Raw genomic sequence first — 23,268 nt, forward strand, 5'->3', positions numbered from 1 at the left:
AAAGAAAGAATAACACTCAAGGAACATCTAGAAAAGAGAGACCAGAACAAATTTGATTGAAGAGTTCTAGTCAGTAGCATATGCTCCACGAGGAGTAACAGGTTATATGTAGAGCTTTGATTCATGCTATGCCGCGTACTACTAGACTACTTGAATGATCGAAACCGCAACGTCGCAACAGAGAAGACAGAAGACTAGTAAGTAGGAATGCTATTCTCCAAAACAGTGTCAAATATCGTCCAGAAATCTCATGTTTTTATAGTTTTTTGGCTGAAAGTATATCATCATTTTGGACAGCAAATAGGTACATATAGGGTCATTCTTATTCATCCAATAGGGAGGCTACATGTCGACATCCTAGAATGTCCCCCTAGTGGTGATTGGATGGAATGTCTTCGGCTCTTTCTGGGCTTCCTGGAGTTCGCCAATGAGCCATCCTTACACAGGTCAAACTAAATAGATGAAATGATAAGTCATTTAGCCACTGCTTTCTGTTAAGAGAAAATTTTGAGACTGAACTCCAAATAAATGACGAAATTAAACCTACAGCATTATCTTTTTATCTATCATAATGACTAACTATCGACTATACATGGACCATTCATTATTTTTGTATTCATCAACTTTATTGAAGCAACAAGAAAGTGATCCATTAGCTCATTGATTAAGTTGCCTAAAATGGCTACCACTCTACATGGTTGCGAAACTAGTTACATGATATATTTAGCTCGGACAATCAAGTTTCTATCTATGCTTCCACTTCATTATTATTAGTATTTGATTCCTTCATCAAAATGTCCTGTCAGTGATTTCCAACTTGAAATGATGATGGAATTTCTGATAACTTGTGATAAAACACAACTATTTCACATTTTTCACATTAGATCAGGAAGAGATAGATTTGAAACCTATACAGAGGTGAGCTTCCTTTTTATGCATAACGTAAATTAGTTTGCGACGTCTATACTCAATGATATTCTGGAATGTTAAGTTATGGTTTTTTAAGAACGCTTTTAAAATAGACTAATTTAAAATCAGTTATTGGGCAAGTCAACTGCAGATAAGATGCCCTGTTACACATACAAGGTTACAGGAACTCCGTATGACCTTTAGTATCGGTAACTATGGCAAGCCCATATAACTTATTCTAGCTTCTGGACAGACCAATTTGCCCATTCTTCTCGAGTCACGTTTTGACATTGTTAATTATTCACTTATCAAACTTGACTGTTTTCATATGTGTGTACACATCTCATTCATCATATGTCTGTAGCTTATTTTTGTGTGACTATAAATATCGATTAACGCTTGGTTAAATGGAGTTGCCTCACACGCCTTCTCCACTGCACGTCATTTCGCTCCACTCTCTTCTATTCACTTCGACTCTCTGATTGTCTGTCCAGAACAATGATTGCAGAAAATATACATATTCGGAATCCTTTTCCGTATTTGACTTATTTTTAATTCCGTTATTCACGAGATGTATATTTCGAAAGCGGTCATTCATACAATCTAATTGGAGTAAGATTTCGGGCCACAACCCCTCTCGAAATGCTATCATATGGCCATTAACAAAGAAGTCTTACTTACTTGTTTGAGAAATCTAGAGAACGAAAAGCAGACGTCCAGTGATTCAACCCGGTTCATGGGTACAGGGGATTCATATTCGGGAGTTGGAAAAACCTGATTCAAAACCGATGGTGTACATAGGCTCCTAAATCATGAGGGAACAAAGGGCGCAAGAACCTATTGATGGTCACTGGTTAACGTTGGACCGTATCTCCTGACGTCGCTCTAATGTCTTGTGGATTAAGGGTCTCTAGGTCAAAGGCTTGAAGAATGGCCATTAAAGAGAACCACTCATTGCAGTTTGGACAACCGGATGGTATCACAGGCTGCACACAAAGTGAACGATAACTATTTTATTTAGCGTATATATATTTTGGAGCTCCTTTGTACCGATGTTTATTGTTCGATTGAACAAATAGTAAATAAAAAGACAAACCCTTGGAGGGTAACTCAGTGAAATCAAGGCCAAGTGCACAGGTCAAGACTTCAAGAACTTGGATTCGATCCACCGGGTGTTGTGAACGCCTACTATTGAGGAATCACAAACTGGAAATAACAGCTTTCTAATGCTATACAGTTTCAACAGTTGTCAATATAATTAGAGTTTATCTTTCATAGTTGAAATCATGAGTCAATTGAAGCTAGACCACCATGGAAAAGCTGAAAGCACTGGACGACCATTTTGTCCTATAATAGGACTCCTCAGCAGTGCGTATTTACGATCCCGCCTCGCGAGATTCAAACCCAGGACCTACCAGTTTCATGACTCATGATTTCAATTATGAAAAATACTGAAATCTCCACAAAACCCCTTCTGATTAGAATTTATTTACTAATAAAAAGCAACGATTAGTTAATGGGTCGAAATAGGAAAACTATTTTATAAAATCATAAAAATAAGATATTACAGATTCAATTACTAATATTATTGTTATTTAAAAAACAAAATAAAAATTCACTTACTTAAATTTAATTGTCAAGCCAACTACTATAGTGAAAATAAGTAGTTGAAAAACCCATGTGAAAAATTCACTGAAATGATCAAACATTTCAACAAACATATACCAAAAGATACCCATTTGAGGTGTACAATCAGTTATAGTGATACTGAAAAGAAAATGGATTATATGAGAGAACAATGAATTTTCAATAATAATAATAAATATGACTTAAAAAGTAAATACAAATTCATTATGACGGACGGTGTCCGATAAATATTACTGACGCATAAACATTCTAGATGCAAACCCCTCAAGATTATCTTGAGTGTTGGTTGGAGTTATTAGACCGATTGTCTGATCTTAGTTGCCCGAACCGTTGAACGATATTTCATTGTAAAGAACCTGATAAGGATACATGAAACGCCTTACTACTATCACACCACTATACAGTCAGCAGTACAATTTCAACCTCGAACATTAAGTTGCTGCTTTTTGCCTTACTGTTCTCCAAATGACCTATCTGGAATTGTACAACCTAAAAGAATATGTGTTCTCGGCAATATAATTCAATTGAGTAATCATGAGGGGCAAGCACGACCACCACTTCAAGTTAGCAGCTACAATTGGGATACCTACGGTGCTGTCGAACAAAAATTATGATATGTAAAACAATCTAATTTTGACTTTTCATCTCATCATATCAGTGATACGTATGTCGACAGAAATAAGTAGTATGTAATACCAATCGGATGTGGAATGTCTGTCAAAAGAAGGTTGAGATGATTGAACTGCAGATAACAAGGGAGAGAAACATAAAGAAATCGACAAGTGAAAGAATCATGAAGGGTGTAAAAGACAATTGAAGGAAGATTTGTAAATGAAGTATTTAATGTATGGTTTTCACATTTTACGAAAGAACTCTGTAAATTGGTTATCTCCATTTGAGTTCTTGTTCACTATGGCATTATTAACAATGAATGTAGGATAAAAGATATTCAAAAGCCTGCATTTGTTTACTGAACTACATATAAAGAAGTTAAGAACGAAACACTTAGCTAGTGTATGACATGTCTGGTACTTGAACGCTCACTAATAATTTTCTAACTGATTACCAACCCCGTAGAACTCAGTCAGTCACAACGTAGAACTTCGTACGTACGTACATCAGTTCGAGTTGCCATACCACATTAGCATAGAGATGCAGTTGTTAATTCAAATCCCATAGTGGTAGAAGTAGTAAGAGTATAAGCAGTAATCGGAAAGATTAGGGGTTGAAGATGTTATTGAAGGAGTATAATGCAGTAAAATAAATTTGAAAAGAGAAAAAAGATAGAGACATGAAGAATTCAGATGATTAGAATTCAGTAGAACACAAAAAGTGGATGCACCTTCCCCATTGTAAACGATTTTGACCCAAGTCCCCGTAGAACTATCAGGCCTGAGCCCTAAATTGAAAATAGAGACCGGAAGTATCAAAAGAAGTTTAACTTCAAACGTTAGTTTGGGGTACAGAAAACAAGGATATCCACAAGTTCATATGTCATCTTGATATTGTAGGAGCTTCTAAAGATATATTAAAATTAGTACTAAGATCGTTAATTATTCATTTAGGGTATACAAATCGTTTTCTAAAACTCTCTACGAAGTTTCCATATAATACTGACTACTAGAAATATTTTCACACTTTTCCTGATCTATGAGAGAATTCTCGAGGGCTCCGAACAGTATATATAACAAATATGATAAGAAAAAAGTATCATGAGAATATCTATGATCAGAATGTTGGGGATGTTAAATCCCCAGAACTTACTTGGTAAACGGCCTAATTTTGTAATTCGCGCCAAAAGCGCTCCTTTCATCTTCGATTCGTATTTCTAACTTCGAAATATCTTAAACGTTATTGGTCCGTTGTATCTTTTTAGTGTGCTATTATGTAACGCTTTCCAAGGACAACTTTATACTGTATAAATACGTTTGATTTCTTTTTATTGTGATTGCTTGTACTTTGGCTGCTTACAGAATATATTTTCCCCTACTTTGTCTTGGACTTCTCACTCTAGTTAACGGGGCCTGAGACAACAGATTAGATTATTCTATCGTGTCACTATGTCATAAAACTTCGTTCTTTTACCGAGGAAATCATAATTACCATCAAAAATATCATAGAAGAAATTATATAAAATTCAAAACTCACGTATTCCAATAAACTGATGTTAAAAAACTCCAATCATGATTTTGTATAATATAACTAATCCATAATAAAATTGAAATACTTCCAATGAAAGTAACCAATGGTAAAAGGAGATTAGATAAACGAGAAATTATCCCTTTCGATGGATTAGGATACTGCTGTTAACAATAAAGAATATATACATACATATATGAATACAATGAATAATGTAATGTACAAAAGAGGTTTTCTTTTCCACAAACAATTTACTTAAAGGGAGCACATACAAAAAAATGTGATCATTCAAGATGTACAGAATTTTAAAAGGAAAATAAACAGTAACTTTCTCATACTTACACAAGTATACTGTGTAGAATTGTAATGGTAATGTGATACACTTGACTAAGTAATATATACATGCCCCCAAATGCCTTGGTACGGCCGAGAGAGGGGAGTCTGCTCTCTCTCTCCAAATGCACTCATATGGCCACGCGTATATAGACTCTGCCTGCCAGGGAAGTCCTAGTCACTGCCTTCTCGTGGCATTACTGTTGTTTACGAAAGTGAGAGGACGAAAAGCGAATGTCTGGCGCTTTAACCGGGTTAGTGGGCACGGCGAGTCCACCTAGGAGAGTTGGAAAACCCTGATTCTAAACCAATGGTGCACATGAGCTCCAGTATCCTGAGGGAACAAATGGCGTATGAATCAATTGTTGGTCACCGGCTTCCATGGGATCGAATCTTCTTACGATGCTCCTCTGCCTTGTAGATCAGATCTTAAGGTCAAAGGCTCCGGGTGTGGCCCCCTAAGAAAACAACCTGCTTCGGTTTGGGCACCTGGGCAGTTTCACAACCCTCACACAAATCCACCGATATCCATCTTCGATGGTAATGCTCATTGAAGTGCGGAGCTGACACACTGAACACTTCTCATAGAAGCACCGTGTAGCTAGTCTTCCGTAGTTGTCCCTGGGGCTCTGCAGTCACACTTCCATGTCACCAAGACGACCCACTGACACAATATCCTTAGCAGGTTCCTTAAGTAGAAATATCCCTACTTATTTTATTTTATTTATTTATTATTAGCTTTATCCAATATTATACTTTTGGGGCAATATAAAATTCTCAGCACAAATTATTTCACAGAGTTTCTGTTTCTTATTTCTTGGTCGATATCAACGGTTAATATTGAGTGATCACCAGTTAGATATGAGCAGTTCACAAATCGACATTTGTATAATGGATATTCTTTTCGATGCATATTGCCAGCAACCACGATGTCTGTGATTGGGCTCTTTTGTAACTTGTACAGCGAAAGGTCGTAAACTTTTCATAAACTCAACTGAATAAGTTATGCAAGTAATAGGATTAATGATATGTTAAAACAAACAAGGAAACAGATAACTTGTTGAAATATCCAGACAGCAGGAACAGGTAGCCCAGATTACCAAACAGGCCATCCTTATTTATGCGGGCTACTAAGAAGTGACAATCGGCCTAATACCTCTAACCAACACCCAAGACCGTCTTGTTCACGATTAAATATCTCAGTGGGTTTTACTATTTTCTATTAAACATGCGAACTTGACTACATAAAATGAAATAAGACAACTAATTGTTAGAAACGGAAGAATTCTCTTCACTTCTTTTCTAGATACTCCTACTTATTTCATACGTTTAACAACAAGTAATATGTATGGAAAGAGTAATGATAAGTCTGGTCTAATGCTGAACAAGAATAAACTTGTAAGATAGAAAATTAATACATAAAAAAGTTAACAAAGAATATAATAAGTAATTTCTCAATATCACACTAATTCTCAACAATTAAACTGTAAAGTGTTTAAACGTAAGATAGTTATAGATAATCGACAGGAAGCCAACGTAAGACCAAAGTTTTGTGCTAGTTCATTATTTAGCATACCTGTATTCTTGAGGAAACTAATACCCCCTAGCGGATGCGAAAACCTGGTTGTCAGCTCTTATAATGAAACAAAACCTTTCAGCTTTTCGGTTTGCAACTAACCTGTTTCCTGTTCACTACCTCTGACAAATTAATAATTCAATATACCACTGGGGCGTAACATTTTATCTCCAGAGAAAAAATGTTTACAAATGTAAATCCCTCAAAAAATCTGAGATTTGTAGGTTAGTGGATGACCTATTAGTGTTTGAAAATAAAGATACTGGGTTCGAGCCCCTATTTGAACATTAGCACTGGATGCAGATACACCCGTTTGAAGAGTCCCAAACAGGACGAAGCGCCCGTGTTGAATGACACTGACAGTCTTCATTCATCTATTCTACTCTAAAAACGGGGTGAAATATTATTTCAAGCGAAATTGAAATACATGGGATAAAACTAGGAAACAGGATGAAAACATCGACTAAACTATACAGAAATGTACAAAGTTTCATACTGGTAATAATTGAAATTCGGTTCGTTTTGTGAAGGATTCAATCTGAAACCTTACAGAACTATTATCACAGTCCAAAGTATTCGGAAATTACCATTATTTTAAACAAAAGAATGAGATAAATGAATATCTTACAATGTAAGCGGCAGCTAAAACTGGAAACATTAAATATCCTGGATATATACGAATGTAACATCCAACAGCGCAAAGCGCAGCAGCCAATAACAGATGACCTAAACAAAAATTTAAAAAGAAATATTCGCGGTTAATCATTAACTCGTAATGGTTAAATAAAAACATGGCATCTATCCATGAAGTCACTAATTGCTCATTTAAGCAATATTATCAAGTGTAAACTTGTGTGGGTGATGCTTATGGTTATAGTCATGTTTTATGATTGGGAATATTGGATGACAACTTAAAGCCAGTTGAACAAACCCCAGTTGCAATCACGAAGAGGTAGCTTATTGTTTAAAGAGTTTGATTTTCAGCAACTAAGTCTCATGTTCAAACATGGCTTTGACTAATTCAGTTTGGGCAATCAGGTATTATCACTTGGCCTAACACTAAACATATGTCACTCGAAGCCAAAGCACACGAGTATATGCCTGGAAAATGACAATCACCTTGTCTCTCTTGCTCCGTTTAAATTTGCCAAAGGATCTGATCGTATGATGATGAGGTTTGCAATCATTATTTATAGACCCAAATGTTGAGGTAAGGATAATTCAAGTCATTTCATTTGTTGTTTCTACTTTATTCTCGGACCGATACCTCATCAAAATACCAAAGAACGATCTCAGCAACCGAGAGAACTACAGAGGCAACACACTACCATCAGTACAAGGGAAACTGAACGCCCAATTTCGAGATAAATATGTTGGCTTTCGAAAAGATCGGTCATGTAGCGACAAAACCGCAACACTATAGATCATTGTTGGTATCAATACCAAGCTTGGAGATGATAGTTTCAAATAAATTGAGCAGTGGGTACAGAGTTAATGATAAACATATTTTTGTAGGAAAATTGTATTTGTGACATTTCGTGACTTAATGTAAGCCACTTCTTCAGAGCAAATAAATAACCGACATTAGATTAACATAAGTTTTAAAAAAACAATCAACTGAATCGAACTCATCGCTACATTAATTCCCTTGACTATGAGAAAGCGATGGATAGAATCGATGGTAGAAAATTGTGTAAACTCACACGACATTATGGTGTGTCCAAGATCATCGTCACCATCATACGGAGCTTCCATGGGACTGAGTTGATACACAGTTCACAGATGCATTCTAAGTAAAGAATAGTGTCAGATAATGTTCCCTACTCTCGCCTTTTCTTTCTTCTGATGGTTGACTGGATTATGAACACACCCACATCTCAGGGAATTCATTTTACTCATTTATTTAAACACATAAATATTGGTACAAGGAAGCACCAAATACATATGCGCCACACAAAATTCATTTGATTTGTGTGAGGGCTGTGATACTGCCCAGGTCTCCAAACTGAAGCAGGTGGTTTCCCTAATGGGCCACACCCGCAGCCTTTCACCTAAAGATCTGATTCACAAGGCAGTGGAGCATCGTGAGGAGATGCAGTCCCGTGGTAGCCAGTGACCAACAATTGGTTCATACGCCATTTGTTCCATCAGGATACTGGAGCTCATGTGCACCATTGGTTTAGAATCAGGGTTTTTCAACTCCACTAGGTGGACTCGCCGTATCCACCAGGGAATGCATACAATACAGTGGACAGTTCGGATACAGTCACACAACTTTGACATTGCGGATGACCTAACTATTTTATAGCGTATAGAGCAAAAAATGTAGTCGAGGGCAGTGAGTGCGCGGAAATCCTCAAACTACATCACAAGGCAAACCTTAACTTGAAGTTTTCAAGCAAATAGAAAAACTGTGGAGACTAAAGAACACCAGTGGTTTGAAATCATGGTTCCTCAACTGCCCTGGATGGGTTCTCCATATCCACCAGTTCGATTGAAGCGCCAGATATTCATTTATCGTCCTGTAAATTTCGTGAACAACTCCCTGCCGCGAGAAGGCAGTGGGTAGGACCTCCCTGGAAGTGGTTGTATACAAATGGCCATATGAGGGCATTTTGAGAGGGAGAGTTGACTCTCCCCTATCTCGGCCGTACCAGAACATTTGGGGGCTGAGGTAATAGCAACATACCGACACATCTTTGCCACACTCTACATTGACGATTGCTGTTACTAAAGTACTATGCAAAAAACGTTACGGCTGAACTTGCTCAACTAGAGAGTAATTGAAGTAATAATTCAGACTTCAGTGACTTATGGCTCCTTGATTATTATATAACTATAGTGAAATCGTTCGTTATACATAATAATTTCAACCAAAGCGGATTTTAGTGAACTAACGAAAACATTACAAAGAACTTATTAAAACGACTCCAGTTAATTTGTCACAAATAATCAATGGTTAAACTGATCACTGGTTTGGATGTGAAGTTGCATCTATCAATGCCGTATATCATCAAAGATGCCATTCGGAAAGTTACGAATGTAAGAAACGGATACTAGGCTGAAGAGATTGTTGTTTATTCTACAACAGTTCCTACTAGTAATTCGGTAAGCAAACAATAGTGAGTATCAGTATCAATGAAGTATCACATGAAATTTATGTCCGAATGAATAGGAGCGATTCTATTGTTAGACCCTTACTTATCGAATGACGATGCTTACATTACTCAAACCGATGCCATTAAGTACTAACTACTTAGCGTTTACTTGCTAAATTGGTTCGTTCATTTTCCCAACAAACGACAAGGACATACAAATAGGTAGCTTATTCGACTGAAGACATGAAATTCAACGTTGTCAATCAAAAGGTTTTGTGGTAGTAATTTTGCAAAAGAATTTCTGACCATATTACCCATAGAAATAAAAACTAACAACTGATTCACACAACTACTAAAATATCTAACTATAACTGTAATGTGAACTAATGGTGGGGATTGGTTTCCTCGAAGGATGTTCAATGGATGTATAATAGTTGAGTTTATAACTGACATCACTATCCATTCCTGATAACACGTGGAAAACAAGAAATAGGCACTTTGAGTCACCGTATCCAGATGAAAAATATGGCACTTAATACAAGAAATCATAATAAACCCATCACTACGTGAAAGCACTTTCAACGGAATCAGAAGAAATGACAATGAAACTAACCTCTACAGACAGACAGATTGATCCATAGAAAGACAATATTGTACACAACAGATGTCGACTGAGCAGCTGAAATCAGTATCGAGTACGGATTAAGAGCGTACCTGTGAGTATTAACAAGTTCAACAAAAATCAGATTTACAAACGTTAATAAGGTATTGCCTTTTGGTGAAGCATAAAACAGAATATAAGTGTTTCCTGATCATCCAATAAAGAGAACGCTTGGCGGTATACAATATTTATATTAAATAAACAATTGTATTGCAATTAATTGATTCAAGAAAATAAAATCCACTGGGATTCATTAAAATTACGAGTCAATAAAAAGGACAGCACAGATAACACATATTTCAACCGTCTTAGTTGGTGAGGATTCCCCATCCCACCAACTAACCATTTTTTGGATGGTAGGTACTTTAGAACTAATTGCCATCTACCAGTCAACCTTTCTATCATAGTAGGATTTAGAGGAACGTGGATTTTGACTAATACAACTCGATTGGGACAACGCAACAGACAAACTAAAGACCATCTAAGCTGGACCACTATTGGAAACCTGCAAGCACTGAACAGCCGTATCGCAACGGTATGGGACTCTCAAGAGGTGTGCACCCAGAGTCCTGCACGCGGGACCTGAAATCAAGAACTGCAGCTTCACGCGCTAGCGCTTAGCCTCTAGACCATCGAGCCAACATCCAACAGTTAATGTCTAACTTCAGTAGATCCATGAACTGAAGTAAACCAAGAAAGTAGAAACAATCATCTACTAACTGCACTTACAAAACGCCTTAAAAGTAGCGAATGATACCTTCACAGTCTTAGATAAGGGCTTTTTTACAAATATCAAGTTCCCAAAGTCTACCTACAAACTCTTGATATCGTGCAGTTTATCATGACATCATTAACAACAATGCGCTCACATTCCCCAGTCTGCGTAAAGGCCTACGAATCCAGTTTTCACAACATACTATGAAGATCGATGAAGCAGCCTTGTTCATTATTTACTGATGACATACTAAAATGTCAAAACTGCTGCTAGTAAAATTAAATTGATTTGACACAAAATAGTGAACAGTTTAATGTACTCCATACTAGGTTTGCTTAATAAACAACGAAACGTTAGGTCAGCATTAAAAGCCTAGTTAGTATAAATGGGAAATATCGTTTTACCAGTAGTCGGTCACAACGGAGGAAACGGTTAACTCATGATGTCAATGTTACTGAACAACATGAGAGAAATCTTGACCACTTAGACCCATAATAGGTCAATATTTCCATAGGTTTTAATATTTATCAAGGCAAACACGCTTACCATATCACTGAAAGTGCCTGAAACTTCTGGAGATCTATTTCTTTCAATAAAAGGTGTTTTGATGAATCGTGTACGGAAGACTTGTTACGATGTTGAATCGAGAGAAAATAATTAAACGTCGACCCACAAAATATGAACAAGGAAATCAGCAAGATGAATTCAAGAGCCTAGGACAGTAAATAATCAACTTAACTACGAACCAAATGATAATAAGTCGCATCTCCATTCGTCAGCTTCAATAAGTAAGACCACATTAATAGCAACAAAGGAGGCTATCAATCCAAATTCGATTTTAATCTATTCTAACCTGATGTACTACATCACCCTCATAGGCAGAAATCCCATGGTTTTGTAAATATATCCCTTCATTGACTGGGCCAATTAAATATTTTATTTCGAACATACCAGAGTCCCACTGATCTAATGATGAATATGTGAGACTATCTAAAACGTTTTTCGAAGCATATTTTTTGACCAAATTTCTAAGGATTAGTCCAAAAACCATAGACAACAAACAATCCCAGGTCATTTGCGAAACCAGCTGTTAGGTCGCAAGTGAACTCACATGAATTAGATAAACAATTTTATAACTAACAGATTACCAATGTTTTGTAGTATACAAGCTGACATACAAAAACAAATGAAAATACAAAAAATACAACTTTCATAAATGATTAGATTACATGATGATTCATCAATCAGACTTGGCACACAATTTGAATTTTTGCTATATTTCTGTTGGGCATGGTCGAAAAGTCATGTCATTGATTCTCGCTTATGTGTTACATGTTGTCGCGGGTTTTTAATGTCGTTTTTTATCGGCTAATCAAAATATTTTTCCGTCACATGTTAATTTTTGTAATATTTATGCGTGTTACATGGCGTTTATTGCAGTCTATTGGTTGCCTGACGTATTTGGAGCTGACAACCTGAATGAATGTTTAGTCGGCCTTATTTGGTAATTTGTAACAATGCAAACTCAGGTAAGTGAAATTCATCACTTATCGAGTCAAAAATTGGACTGAAACTATAGTTTCAAGCAAAAACAAGCTGTAAAATAATTTGCACATGACTCGCCTCCCCTATTATGGTAGTGATGAACATGGGTGTTGGTAGTTGTTTATAAACTGTAATTGAAGCAATTGAGAGTCAAACTATTCCTGAATCTTGTAATGGTTATAATAATCATTCCATGCGACGTTTCTAATGCGAGTTTGTTTTTCTATTGCAGGGCAACAAAGAGTAAACACACTGGAAAAGGATGAAGAAGCTCTACGCGATCTGAACGAGCAGAACAATGAATAAAACTATTTTGTAGTAAGTTTCCCCTTTTGTACTCGAACCTTGTCTTTCAGTTTCAAAATATATCTGTTGTGCTAGTACACTGTGTTCTAACTTCAACGGCACTTACCGATTCTGACTGTAGTGTTGTTGTTTCAGATAGCTCGTGCTTCCAAGTAAACGTCAATATATAACGTGCTACATTACGATATGAACTATTAATATACAGTCGTAAACAGTTCTATCCATGATAAGTATCACCGTTGTCATCTGGACTGATATATTATTACGTAATGTGAGGAAGAAAAAGTATGTAAGTCTTCAAAACAGGTACAAAACATAAGCCTGAGAATTACCGACCCATTAGCCTAACTAGTGTGGTTGTTAAAATCTTAGAAAAGATTATTCGGAAGGAGCTGTTTAAGTATCTCGATGAAAACCGGATCCTCTCGGAGAAGCAGCATGGTTTTAGAACAGGTTACTCTTGTCTCACTAATTTATTAGTCGCTCGTGAAAGTTGGTGCGCTCTTAAGGACCAAAAGTTACCTGTAGACGTAGCTTACACCGATGTCAGCAAAGCTTTCGACAAAGTTCCGCACAACCGGCTGTTATATAAGCTAAGGAATGTCGGGATTGGAGGCAATCTATTGATGTGGATAAAAGACTTCCTAGTTGGGCGTCAACAAAGAGTACGGGTGAACTCCAAGTTGTCTAGCTGGGAAACTGTGCTTCGTGGAGCCCCCCAGGGTACAGTTTTGAGGCCAGTGTTATTCCTCCTGTACGCAAATGACCTCAATCGTCTGCTATCGTCATCGGTCTTGCTCTATGCTGACGATGTCAAGATATGGAGAGCGATACAAAGTAACAATGATAGCTTAGAACTCTAAAACGACCTGGAGAAATTATCTGAATGGTCCCAAACCTGGCATTTGCCGATAAATACTTCCAAGTGTATTGTGATGCATATTGGCCACCAGGGTACGGATACATACACGATGAATAACACTGAGTTACCTATTGTCCAGGCACACAATGACTTAGGAGTCATCGTTAGTCAAGACCTAAAGACTACTGCACACTGTGGTGCAATAGCCGCCAAAGGTTTTGGAACTTTATGGTCCATACGCAGGGCTTTTAAGCATCTCGACGCTAAAACGTTTCTGACTTTGTATACAGTGATCGTATGTCCTAAACTTGAGTACTGCATACAAACAGCTAGCCCCTGCCTAAAAAAGACAGTGAACTCTTGGAAAGGGTTCAGAGAACAGCAACTAGGCTGATTCCCGGAATAGCGAAGCTCCCGTATGGTACTAGACTGACCAAGCTAAACCTATTCTCGCTGTCATATCGAAGAATCAGAGACGACTTGATTACAGTTTTCGAATTGCTTAATGACAAATTTGCACCTGATATGCCCTCATTTTTCTTGTCTTCCAAAATTGAAAATCTACGAGGACACCAAAAAAGTTCACAAGCCCAGAACGAATAACTTGTCAGCTGAATACCGACTTTCCCATCGAATCATCAACGAGTGGAATTCATTACCTCAGCACGTGGTTGAGGCTCCATCTATCGACTCCTTCAAAAGAAAGTTGGATCAGCTGATAGACCATCATTGCCAGGACTAAATTAGGCCATCAAGCCTCCCGTCCTTTCCAAACTGAAACTGAAAAATTGGCGTTGATAGATTTTTCTGCCCGCTTTCTGGATTTATACAGGAATTGTGTAGAACATTACTGTAAGTGCCACTTAAGTTAGCCAAATACTCTTCTTAAGTAAAGCGATTCGTGTTTGTTATGAGCATGGTAACTAAAACATGTCGTAGATAATACTATTTTACGATGTCTCGTATAGGGTTAAAATATAAATTTCTGTTAACAGAATCCGAAATCACTGACTAAATCATAAACAAAGTGTTAATGCATGTTGACGAGTAATCGCTAAATAGTGGTTACCAGTTATTTCATTATTGTATGTAAACAGTGAACTGCAAACAGTATTATGAACGTTGTAATTGGATTTTTCTCAAATTTCATATAACTAATTAAAGTTTGTGAGTCCCTTCATTTGGTGCCTGAAGTTTGTTTGTTAATACCGAATAACTAGATGAAATTGTAGGAAGGTTAGAAAATGAGGAGCACTGTTTACAGCAAGTAAAACACTTACAGGTACATCCTATCAATTGCTATTTCATTTACTTATGGAATTTGATACTGATAACGAAGTTTAATCTTTTCTTTCACGATTGATTTGTTGTTTTTCAGAATTGCATTGAGCAAGCTATCCATACATTTTGTTATACAACTTATGACTTCTGTCAACTAATTGAAAGGCTCAAATCTTTGTAATAATCAAGTCTGTGCAGGTGGACAACTTGACGAATTTCTTAATATGGAAGTTTATGCGGAGAAACAATCCACACATTGACGATAACTGTGTTTTGTATTGACTACTACCGCGTTTATTCATCTAATAAGTTATCTAAATATAATATAAATATAACAACTGTAGTTTTTCGCACTTTAAATCTTTTTAGTATGTGTATAGTCCAGTTCGGTACTAATACTACTTTCATAATAGACGTTGTCCGATAACGGTAAATTTATCGTTTGATTGCCTAGTCTGTAAGATCTTACGTGAAAATCGCATCACTATCTACACTGACCCATCGTATCGCGACAAATAACAATACTTAGTACTTCTGAAGAACACATTTATGCTTGGGATATAATAATATATTTAATGTGAATATAAATAAGTTAAACATAGTGAGCGCGTCTGCAACACTGAGTCATGCCATTCGATTGAATGAATATCTCCACGTTCACCACTTCCGACCTTCTCCAAGTGTTACATCTTTTTAGTTATTATATGCTTGACTCCGGAGACCATGTGATTAGGAAACAATGCCACTCCAATTATTCATCCGAATATACTGATCGTAAATAGGACTGCAGGAAGAGAAATGGCAGTCTTACCTAGTTATTGATTTTTAAGTGATAATTGTCTACTTTTTTCTCGACCACCATAGCGAAGTGTTCACCATACTTCTCAACTATCTGTTGTTTATGGATTTTCTGGCTTCTTTGAATTCGTATATACTCTTCACTCCGTCTGGGTAATGATGTTGTTGTATTATAATGGAAGTTATGCGTGTTATTTAACTTCCATCGGCTGCATGGTCTAAGTATGTGATGAGCTAATTAGTTTATTTATTTCGTAGTTGATTAAGCTTACCTGTAAGAGTTGGTCTTTTTACATATGTCAGTAGTATATGACGACAAGGATATCGACAAGTCATAAATGTTCGACAATTGCACTCGCAAGTGCCTGCATCTAGTTCATAACACCACAAAACTGTATTTAAATCGCATGTCCTTCAGCAGTTTACTTTCGCCGTGAATGTTATGCGTACGGGTGGTCTGAAAAGGGATGTAATTATGCATCCATACTTTTTGGAACTCCTTAAACACACCATCGAATTCAATCCAGTTTCCAAAACGCCTGCTCAGTATTATGCGTTGAAACGCCTCACTTAAGTCGACCGAAATGTCTCTGGAACATAAATCACTACAAACATTACTCGTTATTTACTAAAAAAAAGCAGCTATCTCATGCGATAATACTTCAGTAACTGAAGTAAGGACTAAACATTTAGGAATTACGGGTTACTCGTCACATCGTCTTAATTCTCGCAGAAAACAACGATTCACACAAATTCAGAGTATCTTTTACTGATAATTTATACTGAATACGCAGTTTCGTGGACCCGTACAAATTTTAAACAAGGAGAGTGAGATTCAGTAGGGTAATTGGTATCCCAGGTCAAGTTACGAAGCAACAAAAGAGCCAAATTGTACAGTACAAAACAGAGTAAGCTAAATAAACGTTTTTGGCATTGATTTTGCGGATTCACTACAGCCAAAAACGACGCAAATACGAGAAAACCTGATATTCGTGCAACCCAGAGGACAACCAACCGACCCTTAACAAATCAAATACGGAATGACCGCCTCGTGTCAGGCCGTTCAAGGTCGCAAAAAGGAAACGGCGGGCAGGTTTGAAAACGCACTGACTTATTTACCTTGCCTGCTTTTCATACGTTTCGTACTTCGGCTTTTACTATTAGAAGATCTTCTGTTGGTGCGTATCTGAAATGGTTCAAATGATTGTAAGGTTCTGGACGGAATAGAAGAAGCTTTCGCTAGACGGGATTCCGTATTTAGTAGCAGTGAATCATCTATGCTACCAAGTAGGAACCTAGGTATATTAACTAGGAAAGAGGAAAAAGAGCGTCAACGTTTTAGCGTTTTTATAGTGAGTTGGTTTTAGCGAGGAAAAAGAACAAATTGGCAAATCATAGTAAAATACTGTCATTAGTCCATTAGAGTATGTCACATTTTCTCCCAAACGACTCCCTGGAAGTCTCTTGAACTGGCTCAGCCGGTAGCGAATTCCAGAATTTTATTACACTCAGGGATTGAAAGTTGTGTCTACAGTGTGTTCAGCTATGTTTTATCTCCAGTTTCTAAGTGTAAACCTAAGTTTTGTGTTGTGACTAACCTTAAAAAGGTGTCCAAGGAGATGCTCAGAAGCGCCAAGGATGCTGTAAGTCACTAGAAGGTCACCTCTAAAGCGACCATACTTTACGGGGTAATAGTTCAGTGATTAAAGGCACTCTGCATAAGACGAATCTGAAATGATTTTTTGGCTTGCCGTTTCATACGTTTCAGAATGTTCTTATCGTTTTGAAACGATAGAGGAGATTCTATGTTTCCGTACTGTATATCGAGACAAATAAAACTGTCGAAGATTAGGTGGATTGTTCTCTCGTCATACTGACAGAAAATACGCTTAAGACTTCAGATCGTAGGTTATCAACACTCCTAAATGTTCTACGACTTGGAGTACCTTTTCAGGAGAGTTGTGGTTGTAATCGTCAACATGTCTCAGATGGACCACTTTACACTTTGAAGTGTTTAAAGTGAATCCCTTGTCATCTGCTCAACTTTGAAGATGAGTCAGATCCCTCTGAAGCGTCAGTTTATTTTCTCCGTCGCATGGATGAATGGAGTTAACCCTGACCATAAAATATCACTTTTTTAGGTGTGATGTGAAGACGACTTAATACCTAGTCGTTTGAGCTTATAGATAAGATATATATGGTCGACTCTATCGACAGCTTTTGAGAAGTACAAGTTTGAACATTTCCTATCCATAAAGATAATTCAAAGTAATCAATGTGGTCGACAATTCAACCTCTTCGCCGTCGAAGATGGTCTACGGTGTGAAAGACACAAGAGTTGATTTCAAAAGATTTTACAAGCGTTGTTATAAGCGGGCTTCACCGCAGTCGTGAAAAGAATGATGCCTTTCTAGATGAAGACCTCAAGCTTCTAACTTCGATGGAATGATCACGTCTGCTCAGTATCAAGATTTGTCGCCTGAGGAATAAATCTTAAGCCTGATCAAATATTGCATGAATAAACCGCCAATCAGAACACCGACTTATACGACCTCGGCAACATGCCAAACCAGTAAAGCGTTAAGCAGTACGAACAGTCTACAGTCGATTTCAAGTCCACTTTAATTCACACCACCTCACCTTGCCCGTTTGAGTTCACAACGCAATCTCAAACCTACTGTATGAATCGTGTGCTTCAGACACACTCAGTTCAGATACGGGCGAATCAAACCACATCATAGGCAGCAAACATGATGGTGGGGAGTTAACTTCAATCCACCCATGTATGTAGATCAGAAAAAGTTAAATTACGGCTTCTTATGTCAAGTGAGATGTCACGAACCCACGGTATTGATGCGAACATGTTTATGCAAAATACCTCTTTACATTGTGTTTAGAACGCTGAATTGGTTCGACTTTTTACCGATTAATCCTATTACAAGCAAACTAGATAGTTGTCTAGAAACGAAGACCACTCCATACCCTTTAAAATCTAAAAACAGAAAAAGAGTGTTCAAATAGCATTCAAAAAAGGGAGAAAGCCATTTTTATCGAAATACCGTTTTCAGCGCTTTACTTTCTGATAACACATATTCTCATACTTCTATCTGAACTACCTTCATTTATACAGATTCTTATCCACTCATACCCTGTTTACACTTATTTTTCTTTAACACATTAGTATTGAGGATGCAACGGATGTTCTAGTTTTACAACTAGCTACCAGTAGCACCTTCTATATTCGATCGTTCCCAGTCAGATAGGAATCAGAAGTCAGACGAGAAGAGGCAGGAAAGATATATTTGATTCGTTACCAATATATCGAGAGGCATTTGCACTCAGCTGACTATGGAAACGTAGGAACTGTGTCACACGCCGAGTTGCAACGTGATCTGGTACGGATGCATGACCGAAAGCCTTCAGCTAAACAAGTCCACTTAAACAACGTGGTCAGCATCCAATGTCGAACACTTAATGAGCTATTGATTTTGGGGAATTATTTACAGCTACAGTATGCTCTTACCTAATAAGTACTTCAGTAACAGAAAAATAGACTGAATGGTTATACCTTAACTATTCCTCCATGAATACTGTGTGCTCTGCTTTTCGTACTTCCTTTTTCTTACACCTTTTTCAGCCCTCTGGAGATATCTCACCGAAAACAGATATGGGACGGGTGACTTCGTCCTACACCGTTATTAAAGCCTCGGATATTCCAGAGGGATATAAGGTCGAAGCTTCTAAAAGCTCCCAACTTCGCATGTATCTATTCTCGACCATCAGCTGTATGTTGCAATGCTACCCTCATAAAAGGCGCCAAGTGTGATATTGACATGTTTCTCACGAAATCCATTTACATTCATATCTTATAAAATATTAACTCAGCTGAGTAATTTTCTACAGTGAAAATTGTAACTTCTGTAGCAATTTGATCTTGCCTTTACACCGGCATGCCTCATGTAACAAACTGTTATTCGAGAATAATTAATAATTATTATTATAAGCGTAATATAAAAATAACAATTATACAAGATCAAGCTGAAAGTGAGTGTTAATGTGAGAGACAGTAAATAATAAATTGGAAATGACTAAGAAGAATAAATAGTATAATCATAGTTAATACGTTAGATGGAATTTTCTAATATAAGGAATATGAATATGCACAGAAATAAGTTGACGAATAGACGTTCAATAGGAATATGTGTTATTATAATTCACGAAAAATTGATAACGGTTCCCATTTGTTTATTCCTCGTTAAGACATGAAGGAATCAAATAGATTGCTCTCAAACAGTTAGAAACTTGGGAACGAAATGACAAAATCAAAGATATAAGTAGGTGTCGAGAAACCGGAAAACATGACGATTTCATGATAATCTGCTACATTATATGTCCTTACTTCAGTAAAATTTATTAAATTGAGAAAGTTGTATGAAACCACTGAATATTGACAAATGCTGATGTTTACCTGAAATCGTTTCTACAGGTCATTTGGATCATAAAATTATTATAACTTGTTACTAATAAGTTGCAAAGGTAGAGTAACTGATTGAAAAAATTCCATAAGTATATGATGACTAGACAAGCAAGAGATCAACAATTGTACTTTGATCAATAAACATAAATATCTCTGTCCTGCAAGATGTCAATTGTGGTTTCAATGACGTGACAGTTCATTTTCACACTGCGAAATTGAGTGATATGAGTTTGGATCACACGAGGATTACAAGATTCTACAAGATTGAAAGTACACAATACACATTTGAACCGACTACCACAAAACAATACTTCACAGCTTTCTGCCAACAGCCTACAAACGCTGAGCATTGTCTAACTCAAATAAAAAATCTTTCTAAGAAAAGCAAACATCAATGAATTTGAAATTGCCGAAGAATGGCATACCTAATGTGCCATTTGAATTTTCAACCGAGGATGCTTACTTATGAACAATTTCATTTCTATTCGTTTGAAAAATGAAGATAAATTTCGACATACAATGATATGTCAAAATGAATTCTACCTCACGTAAACTTTGATAACAATCACTGAACGATGATATCCAATCTCAATCAACATTCAGTGAAATCATATATTCAGTCAACAGTAATATGTGCTTATTCAGAATATTGGGTGAGGATGAGTTTATCCGTCACAATGATCGGTATAAAACGATACACAGAACGTGGTGTAGACTACGTCATCGGGATGATTCAACACAGACTCATAGACCGATATACACAGGAAGTAACAACTAGTCGAGTCTCAAACAATCGGAATTAATAATGGGCTTTCCATAGATTGAAAAACTAAGGATGTGAAAACTAGATGATTGTATGAGAAAACGATCACCTAACTCATTTGATATGAGATGGTGAATAACTACAGTGTGTATTCATAGCTGAAGCACGAGCCTTTATGAATTGATAGCCAACAGATTTGTTATCACTTCACTTTGTTTTTAGAAAAGTAGTCATCTTTTGTGAAGTGAGAATTTCACTCATCTTTGTTCTGTGTAAGTTGGTGATAGTCAATGCCATAAACGACTAATTATTTATTGGAAAGCGATATTTTTATTCTAACTAAGATTCATGTCGTGCCAACTATTCAGGATGGAGGATGAAGAATTCCATAATATTTAATTAATGAGGTGACATGAGGTGACAGAAGACAGCAAAGTATGATCAGTGATATTTGTATAACTATATGAGGTCAACAGCGGTATGTTTTTTGAGTAAACACCCAAATAAATAACGTCAAGGTTAAAAAGAGTATTAAATATCACCTTGAAAATTGTATAGGATGTTACAGGAATGATAGAACTTGGTGTTCTGTTATATTCAAAGTGGTTATTCGGACGGACTTACGGATTTTTGAAATCTTATTCCTAAATGCACACAATTTAAAGGCCTCTGCATCGTTGAGCGAATTGGAGAAAATCAATCGAACGATATACATCTAACAGTTGTAAAGTGTTTGCCAGTGTGTGCAATCATTTTCGTACCTGTGTTTTGCAATGTAGTTTCTCATTAGATAGATTCATGCAAGATAATTGTCCACCTAATGAATATTAGGGAGATGGATGCGAAATTAATGAGTGGTATTTACAAGTCGTCGAATGAAATAGGTTGCTAAAATGACAGTTACATGAATTGTTGGATTGGCTATCTGTGGATGATGGGAGTGACTATCATCTGCCAACTATGTTCGCCCTTGTTCTTGAGTCGAATTACATCAGGTCCAGTTACAGTTATTACAGTTTGCAACGTAGGGATCGGTCTTCAGTTCAACGGTTGGTAATTCCACTAATATGAACATAATTACTTACCAACCTAAACTGGATCAGTTGACATTGTGAAATGAATGGAAAGTTTGGTTTCATTCACAGGCGTGAACACAAATTGAGCGGAATGCTGGTATACAAATTAGATTTTACACGACAGAAGTAGGCCAGCAATTTGTGATGTGCTGAAAGATTATATAAACAGGTTCTTCGTATGAAGATACACTGATCAAGACTTCATTGCAGAATTTTCAAATAAGTTATATATAGCGACCACGCCTGCAAGGCCGAGCCGTGCCACCCAATTGAATTTCGTTGAATTCCTTTTTCTCGCCTTCACCATGGTTGATTTTCTTTAGGCGTTAAATGTTGAATGTCTATTTTCGTAGTTGTCTTATACTCAGCTTTGAAGAATGTGTGATACTTCCTAGTAATGAGAGCAGTAAAAGGTTATAAGTAAGTGGTCACTTCATGAGTTGATTTCTATAACGATTCAGAATGACTGATACGATTAGCCTTATAGTAAGAGATCCAATTTGTTGCAGACAGGAAAATTCATGTAGGTGCTGCAGGAAGAGATCTAAGAATTATTCGTCATCTCGTTTCTTAAACAATATTTTTAATTAGTTTTTCACATGTAACAATAGACGATGCGTAGATTATTTTCCAGTTTGACAAACATTCAAAGTATCTACACTTGACCATACATTTATTTGAATCGTCGACTTTTGGAACCCTAATTTTGTTTCACAGCGCTGAACCGCTTGTTTGAACTTTTGTAACTGCTATTTACAATTCAAACCACAAAGTAAAATAACTTTTCTATTATTTATAGGACTTGTTACAATAATCTCAGTTACGTAAATTAAAGCCTGATGGGTTTAGTGATTAAAAACAGTACTTCTAAAATTCAGTCAATTGTGATTATTACACATCGAAGAACATCAAAAATACAATTTTGACAGCAATAAACATTATGTATTTCGTTGTCAGTATAGGGTTGTTGAGTTTCATTAAAATCATGAACCGATCAACGTTAATATACTACTGAAAACCTTAAGGCACTAGACAGTCGTTTCATTTTTGTGTAGGGCTCCTCTGAAGTGCACATTCACGAC

General features: G+C 36.8%; 2 protein-coding genes across 2 annotated transcripts in view; both read right to left on the reverse strand.

Annotated features, from left to right (window-relative positions):
• Positions 1-12,187, reverse strand: part of Smp_133390 (restin-like) — a 46,260-nt gene extending 34,073 nt beyond the window's left edge. Inside the window, exons 1-8 of the mRNA XM_018790504.1 lie at positions 12,030-12,187; positions 11,932-11,996; positions 11,825-11,896; positions 11,625-11,791; positions 10,316-10,416; positions 7,233-7,330; positions 4,705-4,859; positions 2,533-2,676 (exon numbers count right to left, since the gene is read on the reverse strand). Coding sequence (XP_018646234.1) covers positions 2,533-2,676; positions 4,705-4,859; positions 7,233-7,330; positions 10,316-10,416; positions 11,625-11,791; positions 11,825-11,896; positions 11,932-11,996; positions 12,030-12,153 — 926 coding nt within the window. The 5' untranslated portion in view covers positions 12,154-12,187. The remainder of the gene's footprint in view (positions 1-2,532; positions 2,677-4,704; positions 4,860-7,232; positions 7,331-10,315; positions 10,417-11,624; positions 11,792-11,824; positions 11,897-11,931; positions 11,997-12,029) is intronic.
• A 3,431-nt stretch (positions 12,188-15,618) lies between these two features.
• Positions 15,619-16,740, reverse strand: Smp_118570 (hypothetical protein). The gene is made up of 3 exons (XM_018790505.1): positions 16,143-16,740; positions 15,954-16,104; positions 15,619-15,856 (listed from the first exon to the last, which is right to left on the reverse strand). The coding sequence occupies exons 1-3, from the start codon at positions 16,204-16,206 to the stop codon at positions 15,802-15,804; spliced, it is 270 nt and encodes an 89-aa protein (XP_018646235.1). The 5' UTR covers positions 16,207-16,740; the 3' UTR covers positions 15,619-15,801.
• Between the last annotated feature and the right edge of the window lie 6,528 nt (positions 16,741-23,268).

Source organism: Schistosoma mansoni, assembly GCF_000237925.1.
Source record: "Schistosoma mansoni, WGS project CABG00000000 data, supercontig 0080, strain Puerto Rico, whole genome shotgun sequence".
NCBI classification, from domain to species: Eukaryota; Metazoa; Platyhelminthes; class Trematoda; order Strigeidida; family Schistosomatidae; genus Schistosoma; species Schistosoma mansoni.